Raw genomic sequence first — 18,625 nt, 5'->3', positions numbered from 1 at the left:
ACCTAGCTACTACATCTTGGAGACCCGGATTAACCACATCAGTGGAAAAACCCCTTCTGTTGATGTAGAAAGTGTCTATATTACAACGCTGCAGCTGTGCCACTGTATCAGCTGTAGTGTAGACGTGCCCTAAGAAAACGAAAGAATTAAAAACTAGCAACATAATTTAACACCCCTGAGCACATATATGTATGTGTGTGTGTATATTTATATATAAAATCACGCACAGGAAGGCCTGGTGTGCCATGGGGAGTTTGTTATTCTGATTGAAAATAATCATAACTTGGTTTTGTGTATATAAGAAGTGTTAGTTCATTGGATGTTAACAGTAACTCTGTATTACTTTTCAATTATGTCACTTAAAACATTTGTTTTCTTTTCCCACCTTTTGGTTGGTTATCACTGCACTATTGCCAGCCCCAAGCATTCAGAAGTAATGAATTGTGCCCCATAAAATCATGAGAAAATCACAGTACTTTCGCTAAAAGAAAAGGAGTACTTGTGGCACCTTAGAGACTAACAAATTCATTTGAGCATAAGCTTTCGTGAGCTACCGATTAAGTGAGCTATAGCTAATGAAAGCTTATGCTCAAATAAATTTGTTAGTCTCTAAGGTGCCACAAGTACTCCTTTTCTTTTTGCGAATACAGACTAACAGGGCTGCTACTCTGAAACCAGTACTTTCGCTGTTAATAGCTGTCTGCTTTCATAATACTTAAGGGCTCTGTGTACAAATGCAGCTAATGATTGCACCAGACCACAAATAATTAACAAAAAGAACTTTTCTGGTTTGATGTCCCACTTTTTCACAAAACACCAGACTTTCAGCAGTGAATACTGGTGTCTTGAGCAACCAAATAGAATGCAGGGATTGAACAGGATGCATCCTGCAATCCCTTTACAGGGAAATTATCCTCACCTGCCTTGTGTGGAATCTCTTGGCTGTGTTATGATAAATAGCTTCTCCATGACTTGGAGGCTGTTTGTAGGGTCTTCAGGAAGGCACCCTGGTGGGAGATTAACATAATCTATGACCTATTATTCTTCCTAATGGCCCTTCCCAGCCAGCCATCTAGACTGATTGCATTCTGCCCAGAGGGCATTCCCCAGCTGTAAACACATTTGGAATAGATGCATAGACAATATTCCTAACTTCATATACCAAAATGATACATACATACAAATAGGATAATCATATTCAGTGAATCATAACCTTTTCAATTATATCTTATATGACCTGTCTTGCATAAAATACATCATAGTTATGCCATAATCATAATAATAATACTATGAAGAATATGGGATTCAGTGTCACAAATACCATTACCTACTTAGTTAACACTTTAATATACCTCCTTTAAAATCTACATCATCACACTTAACAACTCTCTTTTTTTTAATGGACTAACTCTTAATTTGCTTGGCAACTAAGGAATTTCCTTCTGGTTTTGGCAGGATTGTTCCTTCATGTCTTAGTATTGTACATTGTGTATACTTTGCAGGTGTTTTGATGTTGGCCCAAACCTGAGTTCTCTTGTGATGACAAGAGACTGCCTTGCACTTGGTTCTACTGGTAGTATGGTGTTTTGAGAGTCAGTTCTGATATCTATCCATTGCTTATCGACCTGGGTTCCTTCCATATCCTGCTGATCAGATCTCACCATTCTTCACTCTAAGGGGTACTCAGGGTGGTGAGGTACCATACCACTACCTCCCGTTAGCGTGAAGTTGTCTGTTGTCTACAAATATATCAAGTGATAGTGAATAAAAATATATCAAGTGAATATATTACATATATCAAGTGATAGTTAATAAAAATATATCAAGTGATAGTGAATAAAAATATCGGAACCAAACAAATAAAACAAGTTTAGTCTCCAGAAGGCCTGTCATGATTTTAACTATCAGGTTAACGTCCTGTCTAGAGAAGTTTTCTCTCACCCAAAGTTCTCTTCATCATCTTCAACCAGCATTGAGATTTTCTCATGAAGCAAAATTGCAGTCCTTTTGCATCCTCAGTGAAAGGTGCCTAGGTGTTTTCTCTGACCTCCAAATATAGTCAAGCGAACCTCTGAAGTGCACCCATCAGATAGGGTTCCCTCATTCCACAGCTCCTTTTCTCTTTCTATTAGATTTTTTTCCCTCTGAAGTTCTCAAAATCCTTAATTTATATTCAGTTCAGATTGATGATAGGTGAACCATTGTGAATGATAATACTCAATTTACATATAATCAGGTAGATGAATAAACATCTTTTGTCTAACAGAAAACCTGTTTCTCACCTTTACTTGTGCCTTATACATTGGTACAGACTCTAAGAACATATTTTCTGTGTGTGTGTGTGTATATATATATATATACACACACGTGCTTGCACACTGAAAATATGTTACAGGTTATATGTTACAGGTTATATCAGGTTATATATATATATAGGTTATATAGATATATTTTTATATATATATATATACACACACACACAAACTCCTTACATAGTATCTGAACATACACCTCACAGTGATACTAATAACCACTGTGACCCTGGCTTTCATTTGAGACCTCACATGACATTATTTGAACCAGAATGTACACAACAGAATCAGGATATTCCTGTAACCCCTTTGACAGTTGGCAGTTCTTGGCACACATCCACATCAAGCATTGTACCAGCTGCTATTAAGGCCTTCCATGGGAGTGTTTTTCCTTTTAAAAAATGGCTTGTCATATTTTCTTTGCTTTTTGCAGATTTCTTTAATACAGTCTTAGCAATGTTAACTGCTGATATGGTGTGTCTGAAGTGACACAGTTTAGGATGCCATGCCCATTGAATTCCTTCACTGCTGTGTACATGATAGGCACTGCAGTAGAGTCTGACAGTTCATCTAGTTCCCATCAGCGGTCTACAATAATGAGGTAGTTTTTGTAGTTCATGGTGAAAAAGTCCATTCCTAATTTGCTTCAAGATCTGTTGGGGATGCTGTGTATTTTCATTGTCTCTTTTTGCTGCGTGGCCTGCATTGCCCCACATGTATCAAAACAGCTCACCAGGTCTCTGAAATCCTTGGCCATGTTGTCCATTATATAGCATCTCTGGGTTTCTGGATTCAGACTTCTATCCAGAATGGCTCTGATGTTTTCTTGAAAGAGTTTCTGTTCTCTGTGATCTACGTATTAGGATTCGACTGCCTTTATATAGGAAACTGTCTTGGATGCTCATCTGATCTCAATAGTTCCAGTATTTTTGAGAAGAAGATGGTAGTTCTCCTCCGGTGTTTGGCCATCCTGACAGAACGATGGACGTGAGCACTTGTAAACCTTTGTCTTGTGTAGTTTGGTTTCTTCACAGGCTCTGTCCATCTCCTGCCTTGAAACTGAGACAGAAAGCATCAACCAAGTCAGTTATGTCTTTCTGTGTTTCTGTTAGGTTGAGTATCTCATTCTTGTTCAGTGGCCATAATTTCATGCTGCAAGACTGCTCTAGATAAGAACTCAGTTTTGCACATCTTAGTCCTTTCTTGTAGTATACATCTAAGCTGTAGGGTTCTGTAGACTTTCAGAAGTATGTGCTGAAGCTATTTTGGGATCACAAGCAGTAGCTTTTTTAAAATGCTGTCTAGTGATTTATGGTCATTTTCTACTCCATGATATCCCAACTTTGAACATACTGGATGAAATGTTCATGTGCAAACTATTGCAAGACACTCCTTTTCCATTTGAGCTTGTCTTTATTCCATTGGTGATAGTAATCTTGATGCAAAAGTGTCACTTTTGTCAGTTTTGTAGGAGTGATGCACCGTCTCACTGGCATCACATTGTCTGGTTGTCTCTTTGTTCACATAGTGGTATTTCAGGATGGGATAGTCAGTCTCTAACTCCTTGACACATGTGATGGCTGCATCATGTTGAAGTAACCATGTCCAGGCTGCATCTTTGTCCAGTAGTCACCACAGGAGTTCACACACATCTGAGATGCTTGGAAGAAATTTTGTCAGATAGCTTACAAATCCTAATAATCTCTGAACTGATTATATCTTCATCTGCTGAATCAGGGGGCCAAGTTGTAGCCCTTGGGAGGTCAGCAAGTGACCCATGTCTGGTGCTGCAGTGCCATCTTATTTTTATTTCATTTTAGGTTTATTTGCCTGGCTTTTTCTAGTAGACCGATGAGGTTATGCTTATGTTTATGATCTGCCACAGCCTCTGCCATGTGTCCCAGCATCCATATACCAGAATATCATCAGATACCACTCTGATCCCTGCTAGTCCTGTTAGTATGTCTTGCTGGCAATGTTGATATTCTTTTGCTTCAGCTTTGATCCCAAATGGCATTCTCAAACATCTGTTTCTTTCCCTTCCTTCTTTTTCCCACTCCTTTATTCACTTTCCCATTCCTCACCTCCCTCTAACCTTAACTTAAAACTAAAACCAACAATAGTAATAAAACATATAATAAACACAGCTTTGCCAGTTCTTCACCATGTGTTTGCTTACATGTTATAGCCTCATCCTCCACCCTTGAATTCAGTGGGACTACTCATTTTTTACAAGTGTTTGCAGAATCAGGGTTTTATGATGCCCATGAGGGGAAGGATGTAGTAAATAGCCAATTACAGAATGAAAGAGAAAATAGTCAAAACCAAATAGAAATGAAGTGAGAAAATGTACAAAGAAATATGTGTGTGCTTGGCTGTGTTTTATGTCTCTGTTCTCTCTAGCATTAAGCAGCTTGACAGATATGGTCAGCTGATACTTACAAATTCTACTGCAGCAGACTCTGGTGAATATAGTTGCTGGCTTCTTCTGTGTAATGGCTATAGCTGCAAGAAGGATGAGTCTAAAACTGGCTCAACGTACATCTTTTTCACAGGTAATGGATTAATTTGGTTTATAAACTGAAATGCCTGGGTTATCTGTCCACAAGGCAGGATTAGCATATTCATTTCCATTTTCCTATCCATATCCATTTCATGATCTGTATCCAGATGTTGTTCCCTAGTGGATACCAAGGGATACATTACTGGTGGAGTGAGCAGGAAATTAAGCAAATAATTAACAATAATGTGATTTGTGTGTCTACTTCCCTGTGCTTTACTCTAAATATATATCCAAAACCATGTCTAGGGAAGCAGAAAGTGCATCGTTTGCAAAAATCAGATACAATATTCTAATTTTGGAATCTGCAATAAAACTTTAACAATGCAGGAGTCCATCCCTCTTGTTTTATTTCCTTCTGAAAAAACTTTTGCGGGAGAAAATAAAGTAACATGTTAAGGCGCATCTTCTCATGACATTCTAATGCGAATATGCATTTCCCCCATGCATATTACATTCCCAGGGTGGAATCCTGGCCCCATTGAAGTCAGGATTTCACACAAGTTTTTTGCATCTCACACATTAGCCTTATAAGATGAGCCACTACTGTAAATATATGTACTAGCCCACAAAGCTTGAAGTTAACCGCTGTCCTCGTACTTAGATATTAATGGTGGTTGTTAGGGCTGTTGATTAATCACAGTTAACTCATGCGATTAACTCAAAAACTAATTGTGATTAATCAGAGTTGCACGGGCTGAAATTGTGGAAAAGCAGCATCACTTGCCCCATAACCTCAGCCATGCGGAACGCAATGCCATCCACAGCCTCAGAAACAACTCTGACATCATAATCAAAAAGGCTGACAAAGGAGGTGCTGTTGTCATCATGAATAGGTCGGAATATGAACAAGAGGCTGCTCGGCAGCTCTCCAACACGAGTTTCTACAAGCCATTACCCTATGATCCCACTGAGAGTTACCAAAAGCAACTACAGCATTTGCTCAAGAAACTTCCTGAAAAAGCACAAGATCAAATCCGCACAGACACACCCCTGGAACCCCGACCTGGGATATTCTATCTACTACCCAAGATCCATAAACCTGGAAATCCTGGGCGCCCCATCATCTCAGGCATTGGCACCCTGACAGCAGGATTGTCTGGCTATGTAGACTCCCTCCTCAGGCCCTACGCTACCAGCACTCCCAGCTACCTTCGAGACACCACTGACTTCCTGAGGAAACTTCAATCCATCGGTGATCTTCCTGATAACACCATCCTGGCTACTATGGATGTAGAAGCCCTCTACACCAACATTCCACACAAAGATGGACTACAAGCCGTCAAGAACACTATCCCCGATAATGTCACGGCTAACCTGGTGGCTGAACTTTGTGACTTTGTCCTTACCCATAACTATTTCACATTTGGGGACAATGTATACCTTCAGATCAGCGGCACTGCTATGGGTACCCGCATGGCCCCACAGTATGCCAACATTTTTATGGCTGATTTAGAACAACGCTTCCTCAGCTCTCGTCCCCTAAAGCCCCTACTCTACTTGCGCTATATTGATGACATCTTCATCATCTGGACCCATGGAAAAGAAGCCCTTGAGGAATTCCACCATGATTTCAACAATTTCCATCCCACCACCAACCTCAGCCTGGTCCAGTCCACACAAGAGATCCACTTCCTGGACACTACAGTGCTAATAAACAATGGCCACATAAACACCACCCTATACCGTAAACCTACTGACCGCTATTCCTACCTGCATGCCTCCAGCTTTCACCCTGACCACACCACACGATCCATCGTCTACAGCCAAGCTCTGCGATACAACCGCATTTGCTCCAACCCCTCAGACAGAGACAAACACCTACAAGATCTCTGTCAAGCTTTCTTACAACTACAATACCCACCTGCAGAAGTAAAGAAACAGATTGATAGAGCCAGAAGAGTTCCCAGAAGTTACCTACTACAGGACAGGCCTAACAAAGAAAATAACAGAACGCCACTAGCCGTCACCTTCAGCCCCCAACTAAAACCCCTCCAACGCATTATTAAGGATCTACAACCTATCCTAAAGGATGACCCAACACTCTCACAAGTCTTGGGAGACAGGCCAGTCCTTGCCTACAGACAGCCCCGCAACCTGAAGCAAATACTCACCAACAACCACATACCACACAACAGAACCACTAACCCAGGAACTTATCCTTGCAACAAAGCCCGTTGCCAATTGTGCCCACATATCTATTCAGGGGACACCATCACAGGGCCTAATAACATCAGCCACACTATCAGAGGCTCGTTCACCTGCACATCCACCAATGTGATCTATGCCATCATGTGCCAGCAATGCCCCTCTGCCATGTACATTGGTCAAACTGGACAGTCTCTACGTAAAAGAATAAATGGACACAAATCAGATGTCAAGAATTATAACATTCATAAACCAGTCGGAGAACACTTCAATCTCTCTGGTCACGCAATCACAGACATGAAGGTCGCTATCTTAAAACAAAAAAACTTCAAATCCAGACTCCAGCGAGAAACTGCTGAATTGGAATTCATTTGCAAATTGGATACTATTAATTTAGGCTTAAATAGAGACTGGGAGTGGCTAAGTCATTATGCAAGGTAGCCTGTTTCCTCTTGTTTTTTCCTACCCCCCCCCCCCCCCCCAGATGTTCTGGTTTAACTTGGATTTAAACCTGGAGAATGGTCAGTTTAGATGAGCTATTACCAGCAGGAGAGTGAGTTTGTGTGTGTATGGGGGTGGGGGGGATGTGAGAAAACCTTGATCTATGCAGGAAATAGCCCGACTTGATTATGTAAAGAGTTGTCACTTTGGATGGGCTAGCACCAGCAGGAGAGTGAATTTGTGTGGGGGGGTGGAGGGTGAGAAAACCTGGATTTGTGCTGGAAATGGCCCACCTGTTGATCACTTTAGATAAGCTATTACTAGCAGGACAGTGGGGTGGGAGGAGGTATTGTTTCATGATTTCTGTGTGTATATAAAGTCTGCTGCAGTTTCCACGGTAAACATCTGATGAAGTGAGCTGTAGCTCACGAAAGCTCATGCTCAAATAAATTGGTTAGTCTCTAAGGTGCCACAAGTACTCCTTTTCTTTTTACTGGCAATAGAATACCAGTAGAAATGTATTAAATATTTTGGATGTTTTTCTGCATTTTCACATATATTGTACTCTGTGTTGTAATTGAAATCAAAGTATATATTTTTGATTACAAATATTTGCACTGTAAAAATGATAAAAGAAATAGTATTTTTCAATTCACCTCATACTAGTACTGCAATCTTTGTCGTGAAAGTGTAAGTTACAAATGTAAATTTTTTTTTGTTACATAACTGCACTCAAAACCAAAACAATGTAAAATTTCAGAGCCTATATGTCCACTCAGTCCTTCTTCTTGTTCAGGCAATTGCTAAGACAAACAAATTTGTTTACATTTACAGGAGATAATGCTGCCCTCTTCTTATTTAAAATGTCACCAGAAAGTGAGAACAGGCATTTGCATTGCACTTTTGTAGCTGGTATTGCAAGGCGTTTACGTGCCAGATATGCTAAAAATTCATATGCCTCTTTATGCTTTGGCCTCTATTCCAGAGGACATGCTTCCATGCTGATGACACTCGTTTAAAAAAAAATGCATTAATTAAATTTGTGACTGAACTCCTTGGGGAGAATTGTATGTCCCTTCTCTGTTTTACCTGCATTCTGCCATATAGTTCATGTTATAGCAGTCTCAGATGATGACCCAGCACATGTTCATTTTAATAACACTTTCACTGCAGATTTGACAAAACACAAAGAAGGTACCAATGTGAGATTTCTAAAGATAGCTACAGCACTTGACCCAAGGTTTAAGAATCTGAAGTGCCGTCCAAAATCGGATAGTGACGAGGTGTGGAGCATGCTTTCAGAAGTCTTAAAAGAGCAATACTCCAATGAAGAAACTACAGAACCTGAACCACCAAAAAAGAAAATCAACCTTCTGCTGGTGGCATCTGACTCAGATAATGAAAATGAACATGCATCGATCCGCACTGCTTTGGATTGTTATCAAGCAGAACCTGTCATCAGCATGGCTCCTCGAGTGGTGGTTGAAGCATGAAGGGACATATGAATCTTAAGTGCATCTGGCATGTAAATATCTTCCAGCGTCAGCTACAACAGTGCCATGAGAATGCCTGTTGTGATAAATTAAGGGGGTGGGGGAATAGCCCCTGTTTATGAACACCCAGCCAGCCAGTTAGCTGTAAAATCCCTCTTGGTGTCTATTCTCTGCTTGCTTTACCTGTAAAGGGTTAACAAGCCTACAGGTAAAAGAAAAGGAGTGGGTACCTGACCAAGAAAAAACAGCCAAATGCCATTCAGTGGACTGAGAAGTGTCAGACAGCCTTTAACCAGCTTAAGATGGCCCTTACGTCTGACCCTGTACTGAGGGCCCCTAACTTTGACCAACCATTCGTCGTAACCACAGATGCGTCCGTGCATGGTGTAGGAGCAGTTTTAATGCAGGAAGGACCAGATCAGCAATTCCATCCTGTCATGTTTCGCAGCAAAAAACTGTCTGGGAGGGAAAGCCACTGGTCAGTCTCTGAAAAAGGATGTTACACCATTGTGTATGCTCTGGAGAAGCTACGTCCGTACGTTTGGGGGCGGGGGTTCCACCTGCAGACTGACCATGCTGAAGTGGCTTCACACAGCGAAAGAGACAAAGGCCTGGTCTACACTGGGGGCCGGGGGGATCTATCTAAGATACGCAACTTCAGCTACGAGAATAGCATAGCTGAAATCGACGTATCTTAGATCGACTTAGAATCACTTACTTCGCATCCTCGCGGCGCAGGATCGACGGCCGCCGCTCCTCTGTCGACTCTGCTTCCGCCTCTCGCCCTGGTGGAGTTTCGGAGTTGACAGCAGAGCGATCGGGGATAGATTTATCGCATCAACACTAGACACGATAAATCGATCCCTGATAGATGGATCTAGTGTAGACGTGGCCTAACAAAAAACTTATTTGATGGAGTTTAGCTCTCCAAGGCTTCAATTTTAAAATACAGTACATTTCAGGAGTCTCTAACAAGGTGGCTGATGCACTCTCCCAGAAAGGTTTCCCAGAAATTAGCCGGGTAAAAATGTCTCTGCAATCTAAGTAAGTGTAGGCCTTGAAATGTAAAAAGTACTGTTTAGTTCTTCATGTAATTATTAGTAAAATTAGAGGTGCATGAATCTTATTAACTCTGTTTCCTAGACCTCCAGGAAGAAATCCCAGCCGATGTGGACCCGATCTGAACCAGGCTGGCCAGCACTGTCTGTAATTTGGGGGGCATTTGATAAATGAAGGGGGGGCAGTTTATGAACACCCAGCCAGCCAGTTAGCTGTAAAATCTCTCTTGGTGTCTGTTTTCTCCTTGCTTTACCGATAAAGGGTTAACAAGCCCACAGGTAAAAGAAAAGGAGTGGGCATCTGACCGAAAGAGCCAATGGGAAGGCTAGAACTTTTAAATTTGGGAAAGAAACTTTCCCTTTGTCTGTTGTTCTCTGGAGAAGGAGACATGGAGCAGCAATGCTATGTAAGGCTTGAACCACGTGTGAACATTCATCTTCCATACCTAGAAGAAATTATTTGGATAGGGAATGTTTAGACAGACGCAATCAGGTTTATTTTTTATTTTGGCTTCTGGATTCCCTCTGTGCTAACCCCAGATGCTTTTGTTTGCTTATAACCTTTAAGCTGAACCCCCAAGAAAGCTATTTTGGGTGCTTGATACTTGGAATTGCTCTTTTAAAATCTAGCAAAAGCCCAAGTTCCAGATGTATTTTCTTTCTTTTTGTTTTTAATAAAATTTGCCTTTTTTTAAGAACAGGATTGGATTTTTGGTGTCCTAAGAGGTCTGTGCATATGCTTTTTAATTAGCTGGTGGCAACAACTAATTTCCTTTGTTTTCTTTCTCATCTCTTCCCCAGAGGGGGGTGAAAGGGCTTGAGGGTAACCCACAGAGAGGAATTCCCCTAGTGCTCCTTCCTGGGTCCAAGGATTTTTTTTTTTTTTTGCATTTGGGTGGTGGCAGCGTTTACCAAGCCAAGGTCAGAGAAAAGCTGTAACCTTGGGAGTTTAATACAAGCCTGGCGTGGCACATATTAATTTTTAGAATCCTTGCAGGCCCTCACCTTCTGCACTAGAGGTGACAGAGTGGGGATTCAGCCTTGACACCTGTTCTCACTTTCAGGTGACATTGCAAACAAGAAGCAGGCAGCATTATCTCCTGCAAATGTAAACAAACTTGTTTGTCTGAGTGATTGGCTGAACAAGAAGTAGGACTGAGTGGATTTGCAGGCTCTAAAATTTTACAGAGTTTTATTTTTGAATGCAGTTTTTTTTTACCCAGCGCTACATTTGTAAGTTCAACTTTCATGATAAAGAGATTGCACTACAGTACTTGTATTAGGTGAATTGAAAAATACTATTTCTTTTGTTTTTTTACAGTGCAAATACGTGTAATTAAAATAAATATAAAGTGAGCACTGTACACTTTTTGTATTCTGTGTTGTAATTGAAATAAATATATTTGAAAATGTAGAAAACACCCCAAAATATTTAAATAAGTGATATTCTATTATAGTTTAACAGTGCAATTAATCGAGATTATTTTTTTTAATCTCTTGACAGCCGTAGTTTTTATGCAAGTCAAATAACAGTCTAGTATTATTACCTAGTACACTGTTAGTGATTAATGCAAATGGTTAATTTATTATCCTAATGGGAAACATTAGGAATGATAAAAACAAACTTTGCAGCCTGATTAGAGCTAAACCAGTTTTAGCTGACAAATGCTTCAGTGTTATAGCATAAGATGACTAAGATAAGATTGTTTGTAATAAGGTTCAGAAATAAGTTGGAGCCATGGGATTGTATGGAAGCCATTTATCGAAACAACCTTGGAACACTGACTTCTCTTTCTTTTCAAAAGGTTGGAATAATCAGATAAGCCACCTTACAACATAGTGTTCAGGCTGGAAATTTTAAGGAGTTTAAGAATTGCATTTATAAGCAATATGTCAACATATTAGAATACTGCTTGTTTTTGATGACTTAACAGCACTAAAATGTTTGAATTGTTTAGTTACATAGAGTCTAAAAACAATTAAGTATTTCAAAGTCTGTATCTACAATCTTAGGTATTTCCAAGGAACCTTCCTGCTGGTACCCAAGCACAATACAAAATAAAATGCTGTCAGAGGCCATAATAAAACTCCTGGTGTTTTTCTACTTTCCCCTTTGAAAAAGGGTGGATGAATTTAAGTAGAGCCAGATAACTCATTAGGACTTTTTTGTGTAATTCTGCATAGTTTCAAAAGCTGATCCCAAAATTGTTGATGGCCTTTTTTTCTTTTTTTTAAAGATATAATCCCTCCCTCCATTTTATGAAACAGGCAAAGAAGGCTACATTCCTTTTTTTTGTAAATGTAGTGATTAAAGCCAAACTGCATATTAGTTTGTCCAAGTCAGACATGTTTTTACTTTTTTAAAAAAACAAGTCCATGGTGACAGATTTAATTAATTGTAAAGTTTGTTAAAATGATTGTTGCCAGATATTTTGGACACAGAAATAAATGTCTGCTAATGCAAAATCTGAACTTAATTATTAGTAAATTTCTCCTCCCTTACGTTCATTTTTTATATATTAGAAGACCATTTACATTTAATTTTTTTCTGATATGAATAGCTAAATATTATATTGCATTACTTTCTTATATAGATAAAGGGGAGCTCTTTGTACCTACTTCCAGTTATTTCGAGATTGTCTACCTGAACCCAGATAAACCAGCAGTAATCCCTTGCAGAGTGACCATCCCATCAGCAAAAGTAACTCTGCACAGGGAGTTTCCAGCAGAAGAAATCAAAACAGATGGAACTAACATTATCTATGATGTGAAGAAGGGTTTTATCTATCAGCACCCCACCTCTGACCATATAGGAGTGGTCTATTGTAGAGCAGAATCACAGGGAGCACCTCAGATTTCCATCAAGTATCAATTACTGTATGTGGAAGGTAAGATGAATGATTACCATAGATTTACATTCAAGCCCACTTCTCTTGCTGGAGTTGCTTATAGGGCAACATTTCAAATGTGAATTTGAAAAAAAACCCCGAAACCCTAATTTTAATTATGGAATTTTGCAAATTGTCTGATTTTTTTTTAAAATAAAAATGTACTTTTCAAATTAAATCCGTTTGTAGAACATCTTGCCAGAATTTATGCTAATATAGGAAAGCATAAGGCTTATATTATTAAGTTAAAAACTAGGTGCACACTTGTAAACCATTTTATTGTGGCAGGATAGGAACCTGTGGTGCATAATAAATTCCAGCAGCAACTGGAGCTAAAGAGGATAATAGAGAATGTGGAAGAGCCAAGATAAATCAAAGCAAAACTTGTTAACATTTTTATTGATTTGGGACATTTATTTCCTGCCTCCCACCCACACCTTTCATTCAGTTCCTAGTGGTCCACCATCAACAACAATTGTGGCATCATCCAACAAAGCAGAAGGTGGTGACAACGTTAATGTTCTCTGTATAGTCCTTGGGGAACCAGACATAGAAGTAGAATTCAGTTGGAAGTACCCAGGGGAAGAGGTAAGACACACAATTCTAACTTGGAAGTGCATTTTTTTTCTTAATAAGAGTAAACTCTCATAATACAACATTTTAAATACCAGTCAGTCTTTTCTAGCTGGGGAAGGCAAGGTGGATCAGAGTGCATTGTTCAGCTCTAGACATCAGCAAAGCAAGCACGTGCTCGGGGCGGCACAATTCCAGGGGCGGCGTCATTCCAGCCATCCTCTTTTTTGGCTTGGGAAGTTGCACTCTCGGAGCTTAGGGCGGCAAAAAACCTAGAGCCGGCCCTGGTAATAAGGTCATATTAGGAGGAACCAACATACAATCTCGTTGATTTTCAGCCCATTTTCCTCAGTGAGGGCACAAAGTTAGTTGTAGAAATGCTCTCTAACCTGAGAGCTGTATCTGGGATGGTAAAATCAAGCTGGTGAGGTATGATGGGAAACAGTGAACACTTACCTGGTCACCAACTTCTCACAAACAAGAAGTGATTTGTCCCTTGCTTAAGAAATTCTCTTGATGATGGCAGTCATCATTCTCCTTTGGGGAAAAATTATGATATGGTGAAGCATAGTTGCATCGAGAATTTTTTGCTGTTCTTTGTATGTTGCATTGGATCATATCAAAAGCTTCTATGAGGAGCTACCACTGAAGAGCCATTTGGAAACTTTTGTGCTGTTGGTGGTGGTCATGGTGGTTCTCACGTGGAGCCTATTACATGTTTGTGCCATTTACTGCGAGGTTCAATTCAACAAACTCACTTTGATCTCCGTAGTCCTAGCATTGGAGGATATTTATGTTATCAGTAAGTACTCTTCTCCTTCTGTACCACGCTGACAGTCGACAATAGCTTTACACTTGCAAACCTGCCCTTGGTTTGAACTTCAGGTGGCAGGATGTTCTGGCAGTAATTTCCTCCACTGGTCTCATCACCCTGGCCATGAGGTCCAAGAGTTAAACACAGTTGGTACATAAGTGTAAATGATACTGATGCCTCTCTGGCACGATCAGTATGTGATGAATTTAAGCTTCTATAAGGAAAAATAAAAGTTCTCCAAAGAAAACATCCTAAATATAAGCAGCTACAGTGCTAGGCATAGTTTGCAGATTGACAAGTGCATGAATTTATCACTCTTGCTGTATATGGACGGTCGTGGTCAGCATGCATCCATCCATCTACTGCAACAAACAGTTTTGCTTACAGCGGTTATACTGGAACTGGAAGGGAACGATCCTGTTGTCAGTTTTCTGCCCAAGAAGAATGAATGTTATGGATGTGTCTCAGTAGCTCTGTGATTTATGTGGCATTGAGGTTTACACTTCTAGCAAGGTTAACAATGTATCATATTGTCTTAGTCAAATATTTAGTAACTTTTGGCAAAGGAACTATTTTAAGTGCAAACTTTTTGAATTGTTTTCCTTGAATTCTTTCTTTCTTTCTTCTTTTGAGAACCACAGTCCCTACAACCTCCAGTGTTTTCAGGGCTAGGGCAGTTTAACAGTGTTCTTCCCATTATTTGATATTCACTGTGTTTTCTGTAAGAAAAAGCCACCAGAACTGTTGAGTTCCATCAGATCTCTCCTCCTACCGGCCTGCCCAGTTTCTGCAAAGCACACAGGGCATATTGGGCTCAGATCAGGGGAGTTGAGAGAGGTTGTGAGGGCACAGAAAAGAAGTGGGGCTCAGCCCTGCTTCTCAGAGTCCTCATTTCTTCCACCTTCTCAGAACTCTATGACTGCTGCCTCATGCATCTTTTATAAATAGGTACTGATCTATATTGAACTTTGTTGAATGGAGAGAAAGGGCAGAATGTGGAGGAGCAGGTGAGTGGGTGGAAGATGTGAAGGAATGGGGCTGGCTGGGGAAGGATACTGAGAGGATACTATCAACATCATTAGCTGTCCAGGCGGAGAAATAGCTAATAAAATAACTGGAAAATTCTTCCAAACTAAAACTTGATTGGATTTGAGTTAAGGTTGCTCTAGTACAAATCCAACAACTGAGGCATGTGAATGATAGCTGGCTTATCTGGTGTTTTCCTGGAATTTTTTGTAATTGTAGTTGTGGAATTTGCACTTGGGCAACCTTAAGTGCTCATCAACTCTTAAAACTTCTATCTGTTTATATTTCTCAGGGATGTAATATTTTTGCTGACAAGTAAGTAGGAGGTAGTTAATGAAGAGACTCTCAAGTAGGCTTGGAAGCATTAGATTTTTATCAGTAAATGTCAGTAGACGTTGATTTCACCATACACACACAAACCGACAAAAATATTTCCATCAATAATAATTAAAATTTCCAGATAGGAAAAGTAAGAAATGCTGAGAACTTCTTAAGGTTTGATTTAACAATATTTACTTTGTATATTTTGACATGTGATATTGACAGTTTGCTTGTTAACGGTTATAGAGCTTTTGAACTCTTTGAATCTCAACACCTACTGTTGTTAAATGTTTGAGATCCCCTCATTATCTGACTCCATAAATTCCCACAACTGTGAAAATTTAAAATCAATAACAACTAAAAAAAAAGCTTAAAAATAAACATCGCTACTATCTGCTGAATTTATTAAAAAAATCAAATTCTGCCAACCCTACTTACAGTATTTTCTAGCTGAGATTATTCATTTTGCAATGTTATTGCTGATGTAAGAATCTGCCAGTTAGCAGTTAACAGGTGACGTGCTCTTAACTAATAATTGATGACTGGCTTGATTGACTTGTTGAGAGTAGCCTGGGTAACTGACTAGACAACTTCTTAGACACTAGACAGACTAGACAGCTTCTTAGACACTGGCTCCTCTTTCCTGTGCATACGTGCAGATTGGACTCTCTTTGGCTAATGTACTGGTCTTTGCCCACCATGACAGTTGGCTTTTAGCAGTTTTTCTCCTATTAAACTAATCTGAAGGTGAATATGATGTCCTGAGGTCCTGTATAAATAATCTTGGCATTTGTAAATGGCTACTAAATTAACACTAGAAAGAGACACTGTCTATTCTTAATTTATATGTGATACATCTTACTTTCCTTCCAAAGGTGCCTCACTCTTATGGAAGAGAGAGCATACACTTTAAACATGTTTGGGTTTCATTTTCTTTACTTTTTGGCGTAAACATACTGCAGAGCTTGAAGATATTTTCATTTCCTACCAGGTTCGTCCTGGTTGCTATTGTAGCACAAGCCAACATGGTTAAAGTTTTGTTTCCAGCATTGTGGATGCAAACAGAAAAAGCTATTGCTGTCTAGACATTTACATTGTAATCCGACAGCAGGATATCGCTGCATTTAACACCTCCCCCCCATAATTTGCTACCAGAGACTTGTGTTTTCAGTTCTTTACATCAAATTTTTCACATAAACATTTGGGTCAATTTCTGCCATGTCTCTAACCTCATTGGATGGTGGGGGTTGAGGTGAGTGTCAGGGGACACTGGCCTACAGAAAATGTCCTTTAACGTTTTGATTTTTCAAGATCGAATTTATCCTATGAAATCAGCCAAATGGCTTTCCAACTCTTACATGGGAACAGGCAGCTATCTGAACATCCTTGCTTGCATTTTAGCTTGAATATTTCAGAAACAGCTTGATGGAGGGCAACACAATAACTCTTTGGGATGGTATAATACTGTGCTGTCTAGAAAGTTCTTGATGAATACGGTGTCAGCTGTAAAATTAACACAAGGGTCCTCTCTACACTACAGAAATGGTGGCAGTCCAACTATAATGTAACAGTTTTATCCTGTGTGGATAAAAAAAAATCCACAGCCACATTAGGGAACCAAGCTTTCACCCTAGTAGATACCAAGTCTAAAACATGATTCTCTAAGATAGGTATCGTATCTGTTCACACAGGCATGGGAAAAGCATTAACGTAAGTGGGCCACAACCATAATCTGACTGATATAAACGTGGCTGTTTTTGTAGTTTAGATAGGGCCACAGTTGTAAATGTACTGGATCAGCCAAATAGTCCAAACCTGCGTACCTGGGAATTTCAGAATGAAAGTCTTCCTATCCTTATCTAGCACAAGAGGGTACAGATGGCTGTGTTAACACTTAAAATGAAGGCATGAATGCAGAGGGAGAACGTGCAGTTTGGTTGTGGCTTCAAGAGGGGACAAGAGTAAACTCAAAGTGAATTTAAAACGGATTTCTAAATGGAAAAGCTAAAATGAATACAACGGTAGTGATCAACCTTGCCTGTAGCTTTTATTTTAGGAAAATTGCTGTAATGGCTGCTAAACACCCTCAGCTTCCTCGCTTAATTAATCTGACTTTCAGATTAGATTCATATGTCTGAGCATGTGTTTTGGATTTTGAAATGAAATACTGTTAACAATATACTGTCACTAAATAGCGTTTGCAGAATTATACATCATCATTTCCTTATGTGGGTGTTTTAAAAACAGTATGAAAGGCCTGCGATTATCCAAGATTCTTGGAGGCTGATCAACAGAGGAATTGGGCATACCACAAGAATCTCCAAGAGTGTTATTGCCATTGAAGATTTTGAAACCATTGATGCTGGCAACTATATTTGTACAGCTCAGAACCTACGAGGACAAACCACAGTAGCCACCCGTGTTGAACTGACCTGATGTGTGGAGTCTGTGGACACAGAATGAACAAACAGTATGTTATTGGACACATTAACCCTTTAGTTTCTTTTTATGAATTCTGAGGTGGAGATTTCTGTCAATATCTCTCTCCTCATGTCCTTACATTCCACTTCCATTAGAGAGCAGAGATCCTAATGCTTAGCAATACTCAGGAGAATTGGGTTGAAACCCATGTATTAAACCTTTGTAGCCTGATTATGCATGTGGCTCCCAAGTGCTCCTAATACAGTGATAAATCTTTGGTAGGGAGAGTCTATATACAAATAACTTTTATGTTAGGTAAATATAACCACTATTAAAATGTTGATTGTGCATTATTTTCATGAATGCTGACAGGAGGATATAAAATAACTTTTTAAGTAGACCCACCAGCATAGATATATTTTCTTCTTTGTCATGGTGGTGATTTTAACACTTTGTACATGTAAAAATATTAAAACTTAGTCATGATTCACTTGTTATAGAAAATTAGTCAACAGTGATTACTCTTCTCTGGTTTGGTAGACCTTGATTAAATTTCTTTACTGAATATTG

At 39.5% G+C, this 18,625-nt stretch overlaps 1 protein-coding gene across 2 annotated transcripts in view; it reads left to right on the top strand.

The window, feature by feature from the left end:
* PDGFRL (platelet derived growth factor receptor like) overlaps nucleotides 1-18,625 on the top strand; it is a 51,988-nt gene extending 33,363 nt beyond the window's left edge. Inside the window, exons 3-6 of one of the 2 annotated variants that reach the window (XM_073341917.2) lie at nucleotides 4,716-4,867; nucleotides 12,607-12,900; nucleotides 13,349-13,488; nucleotides 17,882-18,625. In XM_073341917.2, coding sequence (XP_073198018.2) covers nucleotides 4,716-4,867; nucleotides 12,607-12,900; nucleotides 13,349-13,488; nucleotides 17,882-18,070 — 775 coding nt within the window. In that variant the 3' untranslated portion in view covers nucleotides 18,071-18,625. The remainder of the gene's footprint in view (nucleotides 1-4,715; nucleotides 4,868-12,606; nucleotides 12,901-13,348; nucleotides 13,489-17,881) is intronic. The other variant, XM_073341915.2, reaches the window with a different exon arrangement.

This window comes from Lepidochelys kempii, chromosome 4, assembly GCF_965140285.1.
Source record: "Lepidochelys kempii isolate rLepKem1 chromosome 4, rLepKem1.hap1, whole genome shotgun sequence".
In the NCBI taxonomy this organism is placed as follows: Eukaryota; Metazoa; Chordata; order Testudines; family Cheloniidae; genus Lepidochelys; species Lepidochelys kempii.
Note: the sequence above shows the minus strand (reverse complement) of the source record. Positions and strands in the feature narration are given on the sequence as shown.